Source organism: Brassica oleracea, chromosome C3 (assembly GCF_000695525.1).
Source record: "Brassica oleracea var. oleracea cultivar TO1000 chromosome C3, BOL, whole genome shotgun sequence".
NCBI classification, from domain to species: domain Eukaryota; kingdom Viridiplantae; phylum Streptophyta; class Magnoliopsida; order Brassicales; family Brassicaceae; genus Brassica; species Brassica oleracea.
This window is the reverse complement of record NC_027750.1, coordinates 36605556-36620062: the sequence shown is the minus strand read 5'-3', so window position 1 is coordinate 36620062 and position 14507 is coordinate 36605556. Positions and strand designations below refer to the sequence as shown.

The following is a 14507-nucleotide window of genomic DNA, read 5'->3' as shown; positions in this document are numbered from 1 at the left end:
CGGATACTTTCGGATACTTTCGGGTAGTTTGGATACTTTATAATAATTTAGTTATCCTCAACTATTTTCATTTTCAGATACTTTTAATAGAATTTTAAATTAAAAATATATATTTAGTGATGTTATATGTATATGTAATTAATATTTTTATATATTCGGATACCCATTCGGTTCTCAGTTCGGTTCCGGTTCGGTTCGGTTATTTCGGATATAAAAATATAGGAACCGTTCGGATATTTTAGGGTATTGGTCCGGTTTCCAGTTTCCGGTATTTCGGTTCGGTTCCTGTTCGGTTCTTCGGTCCCGATTATTTTGCCCAGGCCTAGTTCTACGTATTACCAATTTTTTTTTTTGAAGTTTCATTTTTAGACGTCAACTTGTTATGTCATTACGTGGAAGAAGGTTTGAGCCATCACCCCCACGAAACTCCGTTTTAAACGTAAAATATAATCTATGAATTGTATATATGTAACAAACGTCTATGGATTGTGGTTCACTAGAACCATATTCCATATAGCATAAAGTGTTGTTGATATTTATATTCTTTTGAAGCTTTGTAAAATGTCTTACGAGAAAGAGCTAGCCGCTGCAAAGAAAGCCGTTTCTCTAGCTGCTCGTCTCAGCCAAGTAAGAAAGTGTTACCATCTATCATTGAAATTAATCATCACTTGGAGCTAGAACCGATTCCAAACCTTGTCTTATATGAATATGATGTAGGGAGTACAGAAGACTCTGTTGCAGTCCGAAGTATGGACAAAATCAGACAGAACTCCGGTTACTGCAGCTGATTTTGGTTTGTACCTCAGCTTTTGAAGTTTAAAGTTCACTTAACTCTACCATTAATGGATTTGTTTCTTCAGGGTCACAAGCTCTTGTTAGTATTGTATTAGAGAGGGAGCTCCAACCTGCAACCTTTTCATTGGTAGCAGAAGAGGTGTGCAGTAACTCTAAAACACAATTGTTAATCAGATGTCTTATAGCGTTAAATGATTTTATCATATTCTTGTAGGAAACCGGAGAACTGCGGAAGCAGGGAAGTGAGGTGTTTCTAGAAGGTATTACGAAGCTAGTGAAAGATACTCTAGCTTCTGAGGAATCATACGCAGACTCTCCTCCTCTATCCACAGAAGATGTGTTGAACGCTATAGACTGCGGTAAATCAGAAGGTGGTTGCAGTGGTTACCACTGGGTTCTTGATCCTATAGATGGAACCAGAGGGTAACACATCTCCTCTGTAATCAAATATCTTTTGATACGCTTTACCTTCCCGAGTAATAAGATTCTCTGCTTGTTTAGATTTGTGAGAGGAGAGCAGTACGCTGTGGGATTAGCGTTCCTTGTGGAAGGCAAAGTGGTGCTTGGTGTCATGGCTTGTCCGAATCTTCTTTTAGCTTCTGCGGTTGGTGAGACAGACATGTCTTCCAAGGAGAATGTTGGCTGTCTTTTCTTTGCTACAGCTGGTTTAGGGGCCTACGTGCAACCGCTTAAAGGCCATTCTCTGCCACAGAAGGTACCATCATCTACCTTATCCAAAGCTGAACCGTGTAATATAAAAGAGAGTGAAAGCTGTGTTGACAGGTACGAGTGAGTAGCAATGAGAATCTTGAAGAAGCAAAGTTCTTAGAATCATACCACAAACCAATTCCCATCCATAGTTCCATTGCCGAGGTAATGTCTTACTTTCTTGTGTTACAGTATTGCCCTCATGTAGGCATAACCAAGTAGGATTCTTCTTTAGTAAACCGGTCTGGTTACGGTTAGAGCAGAAACTTGGGATCACAGCATTACCAGTAAGGATGGATAGCCAAGCAAAGTATGCAGCAGTGTCCAGAGGAGACGCAGAGATATATTTGCGTTTCACTCTAAGTGGACACCGTGAGACTATATGGGACCATGCCCCTGGTTTCATCATCACAACAGGTACTGTAAATAAAACCCTTTTTTTAACACTGAGAACTGTGAGCTCTAATTCACAGCAACGGGTTAAATAGGGAAGTGAACAAAATATAACCTTGTGCAGAAGCTGGAGGCGTGGTTTGCGATGCTGCAGGGAAGTCTCTGGACTTCTCGAAAGGAAAATATCTTGATCACAAGACAGGGATCATTGTTACCACCAAGAAACTCAAGCCATGCGTTTTGAAGGCAGTCAGAGAAGCCATGGAAGAGGAGAAACTCATTTCTGAAACGCACAACCCAAACTGTACTCTATCTGTATGTGTCTGAACTGGTAACTGGTGTGTATGCTTTGTTCATATCTTGGATACGTAATAATTTGTGCTTGGAGGAAACACTACAAGAATGAATAATGACACTAAGCAAGATTTCAATTTATTTATTCGTTATCTTCCAACAAAAGGGTTGTAATATGAGTCCACTAGCAATCTACTTTAACGTTTACATGTAATGTCACAAATCCATTCACCCAAAAAGGAGAAAAACCTGGGAAATTAATAAGAGCATTAAGCGTAACTCCCCATGAGATCCAGAGCGTTAGCCGTCCTCTTCATCTGAGTCCTGCAGAAGAGCACCTCGTTTACGGGTTCTGCAAAAACCGTAGATTGTTTTTTAGGCCAAGATTATCGAAGATATTAATACCAATGTTGCTTATGAGGTTTAGAGAGGAAAAGATATGTAGATACCTCCGGTGAGCAGGCACTCGTTTAGAAGGCTTTATTATATTAGCTTCTCGAGTTGATTGCTTGGCTGCAGTAAAACGATACGAGGTAAAAACCGGTTTTGTTGATGATCGTGGTTTAAATATGAGCCTTTGTGAATTGGAAACAAAAGACTAAATGCGGTTAAACAGTGAACAGGACTAACCGGGAGAGTCTTGCCGGTTATCTATTGATGGAGCCATAACATCTAGTTTTCCAGAGTATCGTTCCGGTTGGTTATGGGAAGCGTCCCTCTTATCCTGATCACAGTTACAGATCATTTAGATTTCTCAACTAAGGTAAGAAAGTAGGAACAGAGTATATCAAGAACTGTTGCTTAGAAAGACAGAATTAGAGAACTTCTAGACCAAAGGATACCTTTTCATCAGTTGCCGCAGCTGAAGTGCTCGTTTCCCCTGAAGACAGAAACAGGAAGGAACAAAAGAATAGAACCTTGAGAGGTTAATCTTTGTTTTTTGAGGTTTATCATTTGTAAATCGGTGTCTGGTCTCACTTGCAATAACAGCAGAGTGGGCTCGTTAAGATATAAAGAATATACATATACCTTGTAAGTGTTGCTTTCTCTTGAATGATCTGAACAACTCGAGAGACAGAGTTGCCATTGCCTCACTAGCAGATGATTCAGCCATCTTTGTTAGAGTAACAACTATGCGAGGCATTCCTTTGGCCTTCTGAGAAACTAACCTCGCACTCTCTACACCTAATAAACAGTATGGGATGAACAGTTGAACACGCAAACATAACGAGAAGATAGATTCAACAAGAAAATAAAGTTTTTTAAATTTGACAAATAAGCTGAAAGAAGGTTCTACCTTTGGAAATTGAATGATCACCAAGGAGAAGCTTCACGTTTTCGGATTTCAAAGAAGCGACAGTGTAATCGAGGAACTCAGACCACGTTCCACCAATGCCAACAGTATCCCTCTGTTTTCAAAATCAAGCCATTGATATATTCATCACAAGAGGAGAAGCTAAGAAAGAGAGTAAACGAACCATATCGTCTAGCTGCGAGACGGAGAGGATCGTCTCCCAGGCCCCGGAGATAAAGTCCGTCACATGGACGGTGAGGTGAAACGAATCGGAAGCGTAGACGTGGAAGAGACACCGCCGGAGTAGACCCGAACCCGGATCCGAGCGTTCGGGTACGACTTCTCCGAATACGGGTTCGAATCCCTCGAAACTCGCCATGTCTAGAATAAAAAAGTCGCCTCCTCCCTTGAGCCGGTTTATAAAAGCCATTTAAATACTAACCGCTTAAACCGTACCGGTTTGGTAGTTTTTTAAAAGATTGGTTTGATGTTACAACCAGATGGGAACCATTACATAAGTTTTTCATACGAATCATCAAACGTATAAAACTATGCGTGCGTGTTCAGGTAGTTTGCTTCGACCAAAGTTTTACCCAACTTAACCAGAAAAATGTTCGGTCCAATACTTGGGTAGTTCCGCTTCTTTTTATTTTTACTGAAACCAATAGTTTGGTACATAAGATGGATCACTCTGTAGCAAGTAACTTTGTAAACTGATATCATTAGGTCTTTCTCTCCATGAAGAAGTCTGATATTTAAACTAGTTGAAGAAAACTAATATTCCTCAACGTCTCATAACAAAAATAAAGCGACACTGATATTAAACTAAAACCCACTCACAGTTTTGAAATATTATACATGAAACCTGCAGGGAGAAGAAGCTCTACTAAAACATAAACGAGATGCATATACCTAATATATATAAAAAAAAAACTCTCTTCACTACTTATCATTACCTTTCTGACTCGCACGGTTATAGACACTTATCACCCTACTTGTTTTCGCCCTTGTCATCTCCTCATGCGTACTCTGCAACATAGGTAACATACATATTGCCGCACGTTTCGGATGTGTCTTATATTCTTGTGGTACATCCTTGCCTCCGCAAAACCAATCCAAGACTCTGTTAAATCCTAGTGGAGGCTTCTCAAAGAGTTTCAAGGCATCCTTACCAAACCTAATAACCGCAGCTATGTCACCCATGAGCATGTCTTCCTTCATGTATTTGTCCTCAAGGTAATTCCTTTTCTTATTGAGGCAACGCTGGTGCTTCTTCTGCCATGCGACCTCCGGATCGTACGGACTGACCAAATAGTACTTCTCGTTCAAAACTCCACCGGAGGAAGAAGACCCCTCTTCAGCTTCAGGTCTAATCTGATACGACGGCGTGATCTCTACGCTTTCTTCGCGTTTGCGTTTGAGTAAACGGGAATCGACTAAGAACGTTTCAAACTCCTCTTTTAGAGACGTGTGGTCGCGTAGAATCTCGTCTAGTTGTTCAACCATAATCTCCATATCGCCGGGAAACGCTAACGCACCGATAAACGCTTTGTACGCACTCTCGCCTAGGGCTTCGATTTTCTTCAAGAACCCTACCGTGCGTCCCACGTCTGATTGCACGTTCTCTTTGTTTCTTATTAGAGGAAAATCAAAACTCGACTTAAGCTGATGGAACTCGTCGAGTAAACCTTTGTGATCACGGAGAATCGAGAGAAGACGGTTTTTGAGACTGATGTAGGTTCCACCACCAGATCGATAACACTCAATCGCACAGCAGAATCGATTGAACATGCATGTTTCATCATCGGCCTGTTTCAGTTTCTTCATGAACTCGAGGATTCCTTGAGTCTCTTCATCCGAATAATCAGTCGGAGATTGATAAAACAAGTCTCTTGACGGTCTTCCCTGACTCCTCGTACTTGGACGTGGTCTCTTCTTGCAGTTTCTCATGATTGTTGTTTTGTTGCTTTCTTGTTGCGTGAGCGGCTTTGTGTTTATGATGAGTGAACGAATGAACGAGTGATGTATTTATACTAGTGTAGGGCTCTTTGCTTATTTCCTTTTTTTCGTTTCTGCATTTATTCTAATACTACATGGGTTACGTTTATTATATAATTCCTAATCCTGTTTGCGTTTATATATTTCCTTTTCTCGTTGGAATTTTCCATAAAGCTGAATAATTTCTTGATTTGTGGGACCATCTAATTTGGACTAACCATCTACGTAAGATTAAGGAAACTATGGAAATAAAAAAAAAACGAAACTAATTTGGACTTAACTAATTACGTTTATTACGTTAGCCGTCGTAAGTTGGTTTTTACTGAAACCAACCGAAGTTTTAGTTTCGATTATGGTTAGTTTCGTTCGATTTCAGTTAAAATTTTGGTTAATTTGAATCGAATTTTTGGTTTATTTGATTATTTCGATTTGAAATTTGGTTAACAATTATATTTTTTGAAAAACTAAACTAACCTATTACCGAACCAAAAAACAAATTTTTAATAAACATGCCCAATTGAACCGAACTCGTAACTGAACCAACCAAAAGTTCAAAACCGCAGGGATAATACAACAGTCGAGTGCAGAACTATCAAACGTGATTCGTTCTCAACCGCAGCAAACGCTAACACTATTTGTATGACAAACTGTAGTCTTTGTTTTTTTCTCCTAAAAAGAATGTAAACAAAAAACCAAAATCTTTCTATAACAGAGCCAAATACACTGAACTACACTTTGTGTATAATGAATGGTGTTGGATTACTTTAAATCTGAGCAATGAATAGTTCATTCCAAGTATCTGGGATCCCAGGTAAGCACCAATGCAAGCAATCGTTGACAATCGGAGTAGTGGAGGTCACGTTACTCACCTTTTTCGGTTTTCTTGGTTTGAGTTTAGACCCTGAGATATGAGCTTCATCTCTCAGCTCAGAGAGTGCAGTTACGTCGAGAATCTTGATCCTTGTCCCATTCACAGAACTCTCCACCGCTGTATCAACCGATCCATAATCATCCCCTGTGATCTCGCTTCCTCTAGACAAAGGGACCGTGTTGTTACAGTTCCCACCCGTGTTCCAATCTCCGTTTCTAAAATGCCTCGGAGATATCGTCCTAAAGAAAGCTTTCAAACGCGGATGCAACGGAAGCTGTGCGTCCAGCCACTTCGCAACGCTGCGTATTGTGAAATCTTTAGCGTCTTTGATGTCCTTGAGAAACTCTCCTTCGACTTGTGTTCCGTTCACGTGCATCACCCAGTGGTTTCCTTCGATCTTGCCTCTGTTCCAGTGGTGGCCGGTGTTTAGAACCAATACGTCGAAACGGTGGAGGTAGTTTCTCATGAACGCTGGTGGACGGTCAAGATGCATTGCAGTGAGATGAGGTGGATCAGTGTTGTTCATGGGTACTAAATCAGATAAACTAGCTGACCAGTAGTATAAGATGGTTGTGTTTGTGGTGGGGAACCGATAAGCCCAACCATCAGGACGAATGGCTCCTTTGGGTTTCACCAAACCGTACTCCCATCCCACGTTCTGAACCTCTGGGCTCTCTTCACCACCCGTGGCCATACACATGAGAGACTGAAACTGTTGCCGTCCCAACGAGTCTCCTATAAATGCTATCGTCTTATTCTGCATCCTAGAAAAGAAAAGAAAAAGCTGCAGTAAACGTTTAAGAACTTGCTCCAATACAATCCAATCTCTATACATCACATTACATAAGAAGAAGGCCATGTGAATGAATCAATCAGTGAAGAGGTTGGAGAAAAAGCTTTGCATACCTATTAAAGAAGGTGAATCTATCAAAGTTAGGCGTGTTGCAACCTTGCGGTTGCCACCTGTAACCCTCAAATGAGAAATCTGGTCTGCCCATTACTCTACAAGACCACATGGTTGACAACCACTGTTTACATTCAAAACCAGAATACAATGGTCGGTTCCTGTCTTTAACCCATCTCCCCTTTGCAAAGTTACAAACTGAACAAAAAAAAAAAAACAAAATGTGATAACTGGAGTTCAAAAAGCTTGGATTTTTATCTTACTGAATAAGAGAAGACAGAGATGAGAATAGTATACCTGAAGAAGAAGAAGAAGAAGAAGCTGTGAATTGACGTTTCACATCAAAGAGAGAAGTGTGAAGCGGGTTATCTTCGGAGACCAGGAGGGTTATCATGAAAAGGATGAGGATGACTAAGGCAAGTGATACACTGCCTCTGAGTATGTAACTTTTCCCACCAAGCATCTTAGTAGATTGAATGCGAGAGATAACATTAACAAAGATAGGTCCTTTGCTCTGTTGTTGAAGTTCAAGGTCCCTGAAGAGACCTGTGATTGAATCATTCAAAAGCAAAACAAAACCAAAAAAAAGGTATCTTTTTGACAATGGATCAAATGGGTTCTCACATCCAAATCCCTAATGCTGACAATTGAGATGATAAAGTGAAGCAAAAAAAGAATTTCTGAATTACAGGCGAGAAGATAAAGAGTCTTTACCGGGTAAACGGGTTGATGATCGGATCTTCCAGTGTAGTCTGTAGATCTGGAGAGGGTGCAATTTACGAATCCACCTCTGAGTGATTAGTGAAGACTGGATCACTCACATGTTCGTCAATAAACAATTTAACTATTTTGGGCGCAATTAAGATTTGGTTATTTGGTTATTCAAAAAAAAAAAAAAAAAATTTTTGGGCCCAATTAAGTTTTTTTTTTTTGTTTATAAAAAAAAAAAAAAAAAAAAAAAAAAAAGATTTGGTTATTCATCTTCTCTTCTTTATGTTCCGACTTAACTCTTTTTATAAAAACGCATACCAGCTACCGTTAAGTTTTGGATGATTTAGCCAGAGGTTAACTATTTTAAGTTTTAGTTATAAATTTAGAAATCGTGTTATTAAATTATGAATTTTACTATTTACTAAAATTACTTATTATTCATTTAATGATTTCTAACTATATCAAATGTTATTTACATGCACGTATTCTTATAATTTTGATTTTATAATAAATTTTAGTACATTTAAAAATTTTCTATAATGTAAATTTTTTACCACAGCATACTGTAGATTGGTTCAAGCATTATCGATCGGCTCAAGGATAGTTCCTTTTGAGACATAAGAGACACTCAAAAAGGTTAGTGGATGCGGAGAAAACTTCTCAAGTTGCGTGGTGTGGCATATGGATTTCTAAAGTTTAAGGTTCATGATGGGAATTCTACTTATTTATGGTTTGACAATTGGTTGGATATGGGACGTCTGATTGATATTATAGGTGCACCTGGAACAACATATCTTAGGTTTCCTCGTCGAGCTAAAGTTATTGATGCGGTAAATCAGAATGGCTGGTCTATTCGAGGACAGAGGAGCCGACACTATCACGAACTCTATAATACCATTACAGATCAACCGGTCCCTACTCCTCAAAACGGGAGAGATGCAGTTCTTTGGAAGTTTGGCGATGATGATTATCAAGACTCGTTCTCAACTTCTAAAACTTGGGAGCAAATTCATACTAAAAGAGATCCAGTGGGATGGAGCAGAGTCGTCTGGTTTACTCAGGGGGTTCCTCGGTTCTCTTTTATCACCTGGTTAGCAGTTAAGAACCGGTTATCAACAGGAGATAGGATGCGTTTTTGGGGAATGATTCAAGGGTGCACTTTATGTGGAGAACGAGACGAGACTAGGGACCACCTCTTCTTCGCATGTCCTTATTGATTTACGGTGTGGCATGGACTGGCAAACCGTATCCTTGGTACTCATACTGACCCGGACTGGCACTTGACGTTGAACCATCTGCAGGGCCTCGGTTTGAGCAGTCTTGATACTATCCTTATCAAACTGCTCTTTCAGACGACTATATACCACCTTTGCGAGAAGACACCATACAAGCTGGATGACCGCAGATGCTATATGCACTGTGATTGATAAGGCGATGCGAAATCGCATATCATTACTAAAGTACAAAGTCGATCACAAGTTCTCAGGGCTCATGCAGCTCTGGTTTTACCACACTATGTAGATTTGATCTTTTTCTTTCATTCGAACTCTTGATTTACACTTAGGTAAGCAATCTCCTATTCTTTTGTAAATGTCAATTTCTTAAAAAGATGAATAAATTTGAAATTTCATCAAAAAAAAAAATGACACATCTTGAAGTTAATTATGACAAGTACATTTATATTTAATGTATATTTATATTTATGTAAGTTTTTATAATATGATAATAAATCATACATCATCACTAAATTAAACATATTCATGTATAATATTAAAAATATAATAGTATAAATATAAATATAGTAATATTTTACAATTTTTGAATACTTTTTAGTTTTATTTTTTATAATTATACAATTTTTATCACTAAATTTTTTAATGCAATTTTGTAAAAAGTTGTAAAATTATAATCATAATACTATTAGTTTCCTTTTAATATCTAAAATTTGTAGAAATACTAATTACTTTTACTTTTTGATAATTATCCAACTTTATATTTTAAGAAAATTTCTCTTAATTTTATACAATTTGATTTAATATATATTAACTAAAATAACTAGATGAAATCTATTCACTTTTTTGTTTTTTTTTGTTTTTTCTGTTTTATCACATGTTGGCAATGTTTAAACTACATTCAAAACTAAGCAATTCCCGTCAAAAAAACAAGAGAGTTATAATCTGACGAAGCTCTCAAAGGCCAAAACTATGGAGGTTGCAATATGCAGATAAAGATATAACCTTGTTCATGCACCACTAATTGGAGCGTATTTTGGAGCTCACATTAAAAAAACAGGCCAAACGAAACTAAAGTTCACCAGTTCAATTGCTAAAAGTCAAAGTTCCAAAAAAAAGACTTACGCTACAAGTAATAGATATCCTAATGAGTTTAGGAAATATTGTGTTGTGTTTATCCTAATGAGTTTAGGATAATTAAAGTGTTATATAAGGAGATATCACTTGTGATATAACTTAAGAGTTTATGAGTTGAGAGCTTAAGGTTTTGTGATAGTTTCCTTAAGAGAGTTTTAATAAGAAGTGTTCTTATCTTTAAAAGGCAATTAGCTTGTGTTCGAGTTATACAAAACTACACGTGGTATCAGAGCTTCGATCAATCATGAGTGACATCGTTGCTGTGACCGAGAAGATAAAAGGAGGCGGAGGACCTTCATCCATTAAGTGCCCAATGTTGAGCGCAACAAATTACACTGTGTGGGCGGTAAGAATGAAGATAACCTTACGTGTTCACAAAGTTTGGTAAGCCGTGGAAACAGAGCTGAGTAATGATGAGAAGAACGATATAGCGCTGGCCTTGTTGTTCCAATCAATACCGGAGAATCTCACTCTGCAAGTAGGAGAGCTAGAAACGGCTAAACAAGTTTGGGAAGCAATAAAAACTCGGCACGTTCGAGCAGAACGAGTAAGAGAGGCGAGATTACAGACTCTAATGGCAGAATTTGAGAGGTTAAAGATGAAAGATAGCGAGAGTATCAATGACTTCGGGGGGAAGTTATCAGAGTTAGCCTCAAAATCTGCATCCCTTGGTGCCACCATTAAAGAAGCCAAAATTGTCAAGAAGTTTCTTATGAGCCTTCCTCGAAAGAAGTACATACATATTGTTGCTTCGCTCGAGCAAGTGCTCGATCTTAATACAACAAGCTTTGAAGACATAATGGGACGATTAAAAGCGTATGAGGAACATATTTGTGAAGAAGAAGAGAAAGAGGATGATCAGGGAAAACTAATGTATTCAAATACAGAAAGTCGTTCCCAACAAGATCAATCTGCTCGCGGTTATGAACAAGCAAACCGTGAATACAACAACGACTTCTATAGAAACAGAGGTCGTGGAGGACGTTTTAATAGAGGACGAGGACGAGGACGCTATAGAGGAAGAGGAGACTATAATAATGGAGGAAGAGGAGACTATAACAGAGATCCATACGCCGTAAGAGATGCATCACGCGTCACTTATTACCGTTGTGACAAGATAGGTCACTTCGTTGCCAACTGTCCCGACTTGAAACTGAAGTTACAAGAAGCTCAAGAAGCTGACAACACCGAGACACAGGAGGCGGATGAACTTATGATGCATGAGGTGGTCTATTTAAACAAGAAGAATGTCGTGCCAGAGAAGTATGAAACTAACAGTGGAGATGACAATACATGGTACCTTGATAACGGTGCTAGCAATCACATGACCGGGGATCAAAGATACTTCTCAAAACTCGACACCACAATTACTGGAGAGGTTCGTTTTGGAGATGATTCTAGGATAGATATCAGAGGAAAAGGTACAATTTCTTTCACTGATATGAATGGAGATTCTCGTAAGATGACGGATGTCTAGTTCATACCTGATCTCAAGAGCATCATTATATGTTTGGGGCAAGCTACTGAGGCAGGTTGTGATGTAAGAATGAGATGAGAGACGCTCACAATGCATGATCCACACGGCAAACTACTAGTTACAGCCATGAGATCAAAGAACAGATTATACAAAGTGAGAATGGGATTAAAGAATCAATCACGCCTCTATCTCACGGCAGATAGTGAATCATGTAAGTGGCATGCTCGTTTAGGGCACATCAACTATGAGACTATCAGAAGCATGATACAAAAAGAGCTAGTCCTCGAATTACCGACTATTAATATTGAGAAAGAAGTATGTGGATCGTGTCTCTTTGGGAAGCAGAGTCGTCTTGTCTTTCCAAAAGCAACAACATATCGCGCTGACAAGATACTAGAGCTACTACACGGAGACCTTTGCGGACCCAGAACACCGAGTACACAAGCCGGCAAGAGGTATGTATTTGTTGTAATAGATGATCACATCAGATACATGTGGACAATGCTATTGAGGGAAAAATCAGAAGCTTTTGAGAAGTTTAAAAAGCTAAGGAACATTGTTGAGCAAGAGACAAAGCAGAAGATACAAACTTTGAGAACCGACAGAGGAGGGGAATTCATATCACAAGAGTTTAACTCTTACTGCAACCAAGCAGGAATAAGGCGACATCTCACCTCGCCATACACACCACAACAAAACGGTGTGGTGGAGCGTAGGAACAGAACAATGATGGAGATGGCAAGAAGTCTTATGAAACATATGAGTCTACCAAGCTACTTGTGGGGAGAGACTAAACGAGATGTTACCTATCTACTCAACATACTGGCAACAAGATCACTGAATGATAAAACTCCATACGAATTGTTTAGAGGCAAGAAACCTAATGTAAACCATCTCCGGGTCTATGGTTGTGTTGGATACGCAAAGATAGTAGGCGTTCATCTCAGGAAACTTGATGATAGATCTCGAAAGCTGGTTCACCTAGGGACAGAACCAGGGTCCAAGGCATATAGATTGTATGATCCAAACACAAAGAGAATAGTTGTGAGCAGAGATGTTGTATTTGATGAATCAAAAGGCTGGGAATGGAACAAAGAAGGAGCTGAAACCAGTAACAATGACGAATTTGAGATACAAGTTGGACGTCTGGGGAATCACGGACTAAGTGAAGTTGAAGAAACAGGGCCAACAAGTGAAGATGATCAAAGAGACGATACAGAATTCAAAGAAGAAGCTGAAACAGAGAACCTTGGAGAGGAAGAAACAAGAAGTGGTGGCTTTATCGAGTTGTGAAGCAGAGTTCATGGCTGGAATGGAAGCCGCACGGCAAGCCATATATGGCTGCGAGATTTACTTAGTGAGATAACCGGCCAACAAAGTGAGAAAGTGGCGATACGCATTGACAATCAGTCTGCTATTGCATTAACTAAGTAAATCTCGCAGCCATATATGGCTTGCCGGCCGGAGATTCCATTTTATTCGTGAATGCGTCGAGAATGGTCAGATTGAAGTTGAGTATGTTCAAGGTGATAAACAGAAAGCTGATATATTGACTAAAGCGTTAGGAAGAATCAAATTTCAAGAAATGAGAAGCTACATTGGAATGAAAGATAACTTCAAATTTAAAGGGGAGAATGTTGGATAAGCTTGAAGTTACTTAGACTACAAGTAATAGATATCCTAATGAGTTTAGGAAATATTGTGTTGTGTTTATCCTAATGAGTTTAGGATAATTGAAGTGCTATATAAGGAGATATCACTTGTGATATAACTTAAGAGTTTATGAGTTGAGAGCTTAAGATTTTGTGATAGTTTTCTTAAGAGAGTTTTAATAAGAAGTGTTCTTATCTTTAAAAGGCAATTAGCTTGTGTTCGAGTTATACAAAACTACAACATGTTGGAAACTTCATGAGACACCGACATGGCTACGTTCATTGTCCACTTTCTTAAGGTGGCATGGTCGTTTAAGATCCACCAGATCCGGCAACACTCGTATTAAACACAAAATACAGTCAAAACATCGTTAATAATTTTATACTTATCGTTACATTGTTATTAACTTATCTGGATATGTCATAGATCATAAAGTTAAGTTTTAGATTAGATGTCGTTTTTATTAGGTGAGGAAAGTGTATCAAAGATGAGCAAAACAGAGCACATGCCTGCATGGGATAATAGGTTATAAAACAAGCAAAGAAGTGAGCATTTGGGTCTCTGCGGGTTAAAGAAACTGTAGGGATCGTGATTGAAACTTACGGAATCAATTTTCCCCTCTTAAGTTAAACTACACCCTGAACCGCGCGCCAGCGCAGATATGAATTTTCAGTTTTTAATTATTTATTTTATTAAATGATATATTTGTAAAATTCATTCATATTATATTCATTAACTAATTTTTTTTTTTGCATCTTAAACTTAAACTATCTATTTTTTACGAATGTGTGATATCATATAAAAAATATGAAAAAATGAGCATAGAGTTAATTAGATAATTTTAAAAACAGAAATTTTCTTTCGTGTGCGATATCATATAAATAATGATCCGCCCAGTTAACAAAAATAATGATTATTTTATGTGTAATTTTTTTTATTTTGACCATTTCCTTAAAACTATATTAAATTTTACATATTTTATTTAGAATATTTTTAATATCTTTACCTTTTTATTTGAAATGCAACTCAATATTTTTTAA

General features: G+C 38.3%; 3 protein-coding genes across 7 annotated transcripts; 1 reads left to right on the top strand and 2 right to left on the bottom strand.

Moving 5' to 3' along the window:
- The first annotated feature begins 468 nt into the window (after window positions 1-468).
- Window positions 469-2335, top strand: LOC106335719 (SAL2 phosphatase). The gene is made up of 8 exons (XM_013774314.1): window positions 469-627; window positions 718-793; window positions 861-934; window positions 1010-1218; window positions 1297-1510; window positions 1579-1668; window positions 1767-1920; window positions 2021-2335. The coding sequence occupies exons 1-8, from the start codon at window positions 562-564 to the stop codon at window positions 2221-2223; spliced, it is 1086 nt and encodes a 361-aa protein (XP_013629768.1). The 5' UTR covers window positions 469-561; the 3' UTR covers window positions 2224-2335.
- On the bottom strand, window positions 2111-3876 carry LOC106335720. Of its 2 annotated transcripts, XR_001268752.1 has the most exons (8): window positions 3669-3863; window positions 3488-3599; window positions 3220-3375; window positions 3033-3070; window positions 2821-2914; window positions 2640-2703; window positions 2440-2542; window positions 2111-2290 (listed from the first exon to the last, which is right to left on the bottom strand). XR_001268752.1 is itself a non-coding variant. In XM_013774315.1 (7 exons), exons 1-7 carry the CDS (start codon window positions 3861-3863, stop codon window positions 2491-2493), a joined length of 711 nt encoding a protein of 236 aa, XP_013629769.1. In that variant the 5' UTR covers window positions 3864-3876; the 3' UTR covers window positions 2320-2490. The 2 variants fall into 2 exon arrangements, 1 of the variants encoding a protein (XP_013629769.1); XM_013774315.1 differs by lacking the exon at window positions 2111-2290 and having other exon boundaries at window positions 2320-2542; window positions 3669-3876.
- Window positions 3877-6064: 2188 nt separating this feature from the next.
- LOC106335717 (protein trichome birefringence-like 14) lies at window positions 6065-8143 on the bottom strand. 4 transcript variants are annotated; one of them, XM_013774312.1, is made up of 4 exons: window positions 7972-8143; window positions 7555-7803; window positions 7260-7455; window positions 6065-7117 (listed from the first exon to the last, which is right to left on the bottom strand). In XM_013774312.1, the coding sequence occupies exons 2-4, from the start codon at window positions 7718-7720 to the stop codon at window positions 6247-6249; spliced, it is 1233 nt and encodes a 410-aa protein (XP_013629766.1). In that variant the 5' UTR covers window positions 7721-7803; window positions 7972-8143; the 3' UTR covers window positions 6065-6246. The 4 variants fall into 4 exon arrangements, with proteins under 4 accessions (XP_013629766.1, XP_013629767.1, XP_013629764.1 ...); XM_013774313.1 differs by having other exon boundaries at window positions 6247-7117; window positions 7260-7460; window positions 7563-7803; XM_013774310.1 differs by having other exon boundaries at window positions 6247-7117; window positions 7555-7793.
- Window positions 8144-14507: the final 6364 nt, after the last annotated feature.

Bases quoted from the DNA above. Each gene is read 5' to 3' on its own strand.
- LOC106335717 (XM_013774312.1), bottom strand. From the start codon at position 7,720: ATGCTTGGTGGGAAAAGTTACATACTCAGAGGCAGTGTATCACTTGCC. The intron at 7,456-7,554 runs GTATACTATTCT...TTTTTTGTTCAG, and splicing joins TTCTTCTTCTTCTTCTTCAG to TTTGTAACTTTGCAAAGGGG. The intron at 7,118-7,259 runs GTATGCAAAGCT...TTTCTTTTCTAG, and splicing joins AGATTCACCTTCTTTAATAG to GATGCAGAATAAGACGATAG.
- LOC106335720 (XM_013774315.1), bottom strand. From the start codon at position 3,863: ATGGCGAGTTTCGAGGGATTCGAACCCGTATTCGGAGAAGTCGTACCC. The intron at 2,915-3,032 runs GTATCCTTTGGT...AACTGTGATCAG, and splicing joins CTGCGGCAACTGATGAAAAG to GATAAGAGGGACGCTTCCCA. The intron at 2,543-2,639 runs GTATCTACATAT...CGGTTTTTGCAG, and splicing joins CGAGTGCCTGCTCACCGGAG to AACCCGTAAACGAGGTGCTC.
- LOC106335719 (XM_013774314.1), top strand. From the start codon at position 562: ATGTCTTACGAGAAAGAGCTAGCCGCTGCAAAGAAAGCCGTTTCTCTA. The intron at 935-1,009 runs GTGTGCAGTAAC...ATATTCTTGTAG, and splicing joins TTTCATTGGTAGCAGAAGAG to GAAACCGGAGAACTGCGGAA. The intron at 1,511-1,578 runs GTACCATCATCT...CTGTGTTGACAG, and splicing joins GCCATTCTCTGCCACAGAAG to GTACGAGTGAGTAGCAATGA.